General features: G+C 49.9%; 2 protein-coding genes across 2 annotated transcripts in view; one reads left to right on the top strand and one right to left on the bottom strand.

Annotated features, from left to right (window-relative positions):
• ITGAE (integrin subunit alpha E) overlaps positions 1-6,000 on the top strand; it is a gene marked incomplete in the record, with an annotated part of 67,740 nt that overhangs the window by 51,328 nt on the left and 10,412 nt on the right. The window contains 5 exon segments of the mRNA XM_035027497.1: positions 241-339; positions 870-949; positions 1,644-1,721; positions 2,419-2,482; positions 2,569-2,670. Of these exon segments, the coding sequence (XP_034883388.1) occupies positions 241-339; positions 870-949; positions 1,644-1,721; positions 2,419-2,482; positions 2,569-2,670 (423 nt within the window).
• On the bottom strand, positions 3,294-5,863 carry HASPIN (histone H3 associated protein kinase). Its single transcript, XM_035027498.1, has one exon. The coding sequence runs from the start codon at positions 5,785-5,787 to the stop codon at positions 3,475-3,477; it is 2,313 nt and encodes a 770-aa protein (XP_034883389.1). The 5' UTR covers positions 5,788-5,863; the 3' UTR covers positions 3,294-3,474.

The following is a 6,000-nucleotide window of genomic DNA, read 5'->3' on the forward strand; positions in this document are numbered from 1 at the left end:
GTTTTTCCTTGTACCTTTTACAGAACCACTCCTTAGGGCTTGTATTTAAATTCCTCAACTACCTACCATTGATCCCTTCTGCCCAGCTTGGGAGGAAGACAGAAACCAAGTCTGATTTGTGTCCCAAGGCTCCTGGCAGATGTCTGGCATGTAGAAAATCAGTGAATGTTTGTCGAATTGGTATCAGGAAACTGCTTCCTTTCTTGCTCTTTAAGACCAGTGTCTTCTCTGTGTTAACAGCCTCCTTCTCCGGACATGCAGTGTGATGACCCTAGGCCAAATGCTTCTGTGCTGGTCATGAACTGCAAGATTGGTCACCCTATACTCAAGAGGTTGTCTGTGAGTGTTTGGGTTGGTGGACTCTTCTCACTTACGTGGAGGTGGCGTCTCCTACATCCCAGTCTCATTTGAATCTCAGCTGCGGTCTCCACATTTCCCTTTCCTGCAGTCAATCCACAGCAGAGCTTAGAGCTGCCGAGTTTGCTCTCAAAGTGGGGAGTGGTGGGGTGGGGGATGTAGCCACAGACTGTTTCCTCAGCCCATACAGCAGAGTGAAGCTGGGAGTAGTATGGGATGAGCAGCAGGCCCAAAGTTATTAGTTGTGAGTGAGTCCCTCATCTGCCACTGATGGTCTTTGTGCTGTGGGGAAGCTCTGAAGTGGTTCCCTCAACTGTAAAAGGGGAATAATGCTGTGCATCCTTACTCCTTATGGACATTGCAAGGCGGATGTGGACTAATGGATGTGCAAGCACGCTGGGCTAAAATGTGAGGCATTAAGAGTGGTTTCCCAGTGTGTTTAGTTAGTAAGAAGCAGTTTGAACTGTGAGTGCTAGAGAAGAACCAAGCAACCTTTTTTTTTTTTTTAATAGGCAAACTTTTCAGTAGTTTGGCAGCTAGAGGAGAATGCCTTTCCAAACAGGACAGCCAACATCACTGTGACAGTCACCAAGTAAGTAGTGCCTGTGGCCCCGCAGGCCCAGGCTGTGGCCCCGGAAGAAGCCTCCCTCCCATGTGCGTGTGTGAGCTTCGGCTCGGTCACTGCCCGGGGAGAGCCTCAGTGAAACCACAGAAGGAATCTGTGTGGCTGTGCTGACTTGGCTTCCCTACTTGTTATCAGAGTTACTAAAAATGTCCTTTTATTGACACACAAAGCAAAACTATGCTATAGTCTGGTAAATGAGCCTTGGACATAAGTTCTATTCCTGGTTCATTTAACTTGGACAAGCTCGGTCACCTGTGAAACTTCTGTTTCAGGGGTAGGGTATGGGTATAGTTTTGGGGAAAGTTTCTCAAACGCGGATGATTCTGCCCTTTGGGGGCAATGCCTAAAAACATTTTTGGTTGCCACAACTTGTGGGGTGAGGGAATGCTTCTGGTATCTAGTGGGTAGAGGCCAGGGATGCTGCTAAACAGCATAGCGTATGTAAGATGGCCTCTCACAAAAAATATTATTGTCAAGGTTGAGAAACCCTTTTTAAATCAGTGTTTCTCCAAGTATGGTCTTCTAGCAAGTCCTCTGCACTCTAATTACTTATCTCCAAGTGTTATTTCTTATCTGACCCTCCCTGACCCTGAGAAGCCAAGGTATATAAGCAGCGGTATACACAGTGGGTGTGCTGTGAACTGACATTCTTATTTCCTAGTTTCAATGACAAAAAGTCTTCGGTCACACAGAGCCACAGCCTTCAATTCAAGCATGCCTTCATTGCAGTTCTCCCTAAGTAAGTACTTCCAAGGGGCCAACACCTGCAGCTTCAGGTGGTCGGGGTGGATGTGGGCATTCCTCATCTCTGACAGGAGACTGCTTAAAACCCAGGCTCCCACTGATCCCTAGGGCAAGAACAGTTGGGTCCTAGAAACCCCACGGTAGTAATCAAAGGGGCCCAGTGCCAACTGGTCTTAATACTAAAGGTTACTGGGCGCCTGGGTGGCTCAGTTGGTTGAGTGACTGCCTTCGGCTCAGGTCATGATCCTGGAGTCCCGGGATCGAGTCCCGCATCGGGCTCCCTGCTCGGCGGGGAGTCTGCTTCTCCCTCTGACCCTCCGGACCCTCCCCCCTCTCATGCTCTCTCTCTGTCTCTCTCTCTCAAATAAATAAATAAAATCTTTAAAAAAAAAAAAATACTAAAGGTTACTGACATAATGCTAAGGAGGGAAGAGAGGAGCTGCGGGATTGGGAAGTAAGGAAGGAGAAAAGTAAGGCCACCGAGGAATAACAATTAGACACAGAACCAGCCCAAATACACAGAATTCAAATACTCTACCTGATCTGAACTGCCCTACCACTTTACATTTTGATATTCCGCTTTGATTCTTAAGGATATGGTGCCCTCTGTCCTAGTGTATCCAAGTGGTAGCATTCAGGCTCATTTGAAAGAAGGGGGCCTGGAGGCCTAGCAAATATCCTCTCATTTGCAGACCTTCAGTGATGTACATGAACACAAGCCAGGGGCTTTCTGTCTACAAAGAATTCCTCTTCAATGTAAGTGCTTAATGCTTATTATTGCAGTTACAGGTGGCAAAACACCACCAGTTTTGATTTCCTACTCTCTTGATTTTATTTTGTAGATACATGGGGAAAATCTGTTTGGAGCTGTATTCCAGCTGCAAATTTGTGTTCCAATCAAATTACAAGCTCTCCAATTTATAAGAGTGAAAAACGTGACAAAGATTCAGGTACTTAGAGGTGTTTTGTTTTTTTTGTTTGTTTTTTAATCACGATCACGTCTCTTTCCAGAATGACTGTGGATTCTAAAAGGTATAAAACTAGAATTCTAGGAAAGGAGTAAAAACAAGTTTAGTTAACTTGGGAACACATCAGGAGTAAATTGCCAGTCATGTTCACAAGAAATATCAACCATTCAGCTCTTAAAGCAACATTCGTTTTCCTTCCCTTGATGAAAAATAAGCAAAAAAATCAAACCTTTTTAATACCCATGGAGACATGTATTTTCCCTTTGAAAAACTGATAAATTCTGCTTCTCTTTGTGACTGGCAAATAAGCTTGATAAACGTGAGCTATTTCTTGCACTTCTCCCTATACATTTACCATCTTCCTTTCCTCCCTCCAGTCTGTCTCTGTCTCTGCTTTGCTATAGCACCTTTGCTCTCAGTTGACTCTTTATCTGTAGTATGGTTCCCTTATACCTACAGCCGCAGGCTCTGATCAGTATGAAAGTTGAGGCCTTTGGCTTTCCTGCAATTTTTTTTTTTGGCTCAGGGTTCACGAAATGTCAAGGTTCAAAAATGAATATACGGAAAGGCATTTACAGAATGGGCTCTGCTGAGAGAAAGAGGGCTTATAAATTGTAATCATTTGTTCCCATGTATAGTTTATTTTTAAAGAACATTTGTTAATTTCTAGAAACATATAGAATGGGAATTCCACCCTGCTCTGGGGATGGAGATTGAAAATAGCATCAGGGGCTGTAAGACCAGTGTCCTCTCAGTTTGGGCCAATAAGGCACCTCTGGCTTACTTAAATAGACTGTGTTGGCAAAGCAAGTCAGTGGCAGAGCTGAAGTTCAGCATTGTCCTATGGAAATGCTGGATCTTTCTCTTCATTTGTTTCATGGCGGAGGTGTTACATTTAATCTTGAAGGTCATCTGTTTCAGAATCTTATCTGTGAGATAATGGAGCCAGAGCACATTATTATAAGGGTGATATTCACCCCAGCAGTTGTTGTTCTCCTTCCTCATTAGCCTGTAGATCTCAAACTGGTAGTCACCTTCACCTGTAAATAGGTCCTCATCCATGGAAATGTCACAGAACACCACAATCCCATCCCGCTCCAACCGCGATAGTGTGTAGTCAATGATATTGACTTGCACTCCCCGGGTGGGAATAGTGCTTGTCTTCCCATTGAGGGTGTAGTGGAGCTCTTTGAGGCTGGTTTTCTTTAAGAGCACGTTCCCCCAATGTAAGTCTCGGTGCTCAAAGTGCAGTGACGCCTCTGCCACTGCGAGGGATGCTGTGATCTGGTGCAGGATGCTCTTTGCAGTAACCATGGAGGACAACTTCGTTCTCATTTGCTCTAAGTCAATCCCTCCAAACTCAAATTCCAGTACAATGAAGAGCTGGTCTTCCTCAAAAAAGTCAGGCCGGTCATTTGCAGACCCCTTAGTTGAGTTATAATGGTCCCAGGCTCTGAGGAGCAAGGGAGGGTAAGATCCTTGAACACAGTGCACGGAGTTCAAACCAATAAAGCCTTCTGTACGGTTGCATACCTCATCAGACAAGAGGCTCAACTCTTTGGAGATGATGATCTCCGGCAGAATTTCCTCAAAAGTTTTCTGATGGGCTCCATTGACTAAATCTGGTCCTTCAATAGCAATGATTTTTAGGGCAACGGGTGTGTGATTGGCAACTGTTTGAAACACTTCTCCAAACACCCCTTCCCCAATCTTCTGACAGCACTCCAGTTTTTCTGTGGAAAGGCAATAGCTAAAGGGGATAGGACCTTCCTGATTGCATTCCCCATAAACCTTTTCAGCATCAGATGCCTTTTTGTCTGTGACATGTAGTGTCTTTAAGGGGGTTAGCAAATACATGGAAGAGCAGTGCCAAGGAGATAGAGCACTGTTTGTTCTGTTCATAAGGGGAGGGTTTGAATATTCGGATATGAGGGACTCAGAGAGAGAACTGGCAATGGTGTGGCTGCTACATACTTCTGACACAGCAGTCACCATCTTCTTCTTGTGGAAACTGAAGGAAGCCCTGGCTTTGGTCCAAGAGCAGGCATTCTGTAAATGAGCCAGGTCCTGGGCAAGGAACGAGTCTTTTTCCATCTTTTGGCTCTTCTTAAACTGGTGGTAATGGAGAAGGGAGGTCTCTACTGTTGCCCGAAGTTTCCTTTTTCGCCTAGGCCCAGTTCTCTCCAGCCTGTTGATTTCCCCAGGTACGATACAGCCCTTGCAGCCATCTGCCTCGAAGTCCACCTGGGCAGCCCCTGGAGACCCGATCTCTTGACAGGAGTCCTGGTCTGTGGCCCTCTTCTTACCCATGCTTGATAAACCTGGCCTCTCCAGCCTCTTCCCAGCCCGCTTCCTTTCACAGCAAGACTCCCTCATATTCCTCCCATCGGTCCCAAAGTCAGAATCTTCAGGGTTTCCAGAGTCCATAAGACTAAAGAGAGCGGACCTGAGACTGGCATGGGCTCGATGGGCCAACCTGGTGAACCTGCCTCCTCCTGTTGCTGCCTCCGGGAAGCCGTGCAGGGGTGCTGGGCCCGGGGAGGCCGCTGGGAGGTGGAAGCCGCTCGGAACTTCGGAGGCCGCATCCGGAGAGGCGGAGGGGCCGGGGCCGGGAGAGGCCAGACTGCTGAACAGGGAGGCGCTGGTGCCCAGCTCGCCGCCGTCCCCGGGCTGGCTGCACGCGCCGAGGTCCGGGCTGAGGCGGCCTGGGTTGCCGTTAGGGAAGGGCGGCGGTCCGAGTGGGCCGCAGGGGGTGCTGCACTTCTGCGGAGGCCGAGCTCGCAGCCTCGGGCGTCGTGGCGTCGCGACCAGACTCGGCCGGTCCTTGGAGGCTCGACCGCCAGGGCGCCTCCGCCGCTGACCCACCGGAATGCCGAGGAAGTCGGGGTCGTCGGGGTCGTCGGAGGCGCTGGACCGCGAGGGGCCGCCGCTGCTGGCGTCGCTGCCACTGCTGCTGCTGAAAAAACGCTTCTGGCCTTGCGGCGGGAACCACTGCGCGGCTGCCCGGTCCGGCCGCCGCCGCGGCCTCCCGCCGCCCACAGCCCCGTACGTTCGGAAGAGCCGACTCCCGGGTCGCTGGAGTGACGCCGCCATGGTCGGCACCCGCCCGGAGATTCAAACGCAAACCCCGCGAGACTTCCTTAAGACAGACGCGCGGGCCGGCCGGGCTGCTGGGTCCTAGCGTCCGGCCGTGCGCATGCGCATCACCATGGGCCCCGCGCGAGGCGGCGGCGGCGGCGGCGGCGGCGGCGGCGGCGGGCAGGGGGCGGGCAGGGGGCGGGCAGGGGGCGGGCAGGGGGCGGGCAG

Source organism: Mirounga leonina, unplaced genomic scaffold (genome assembly GCF_011800145.1).
Source record: "Mirounga leonina isolate KUSES-001 unplaced genomic scaffold, KU_Mleo_1.0 Mir_200, whole genome shotgun sequence".
Classification (NCBI taxonomy): domain Eukaryota; kingdom Metazoa; phylum Chordata; class Mammalia; order Carnivora; family Phocidae; genus Mirounga; species Mirounga leonina.

Excerpts from the sequence above, each read along its gene's own strand:
- HASPIN (XM_035027498.1), bottom strand. The coding sequence starts at position 5,787 with ATGGCGGCGTCACTCCAGCGACCCGGGAGTCGGCTCTTCCGAACGTAC.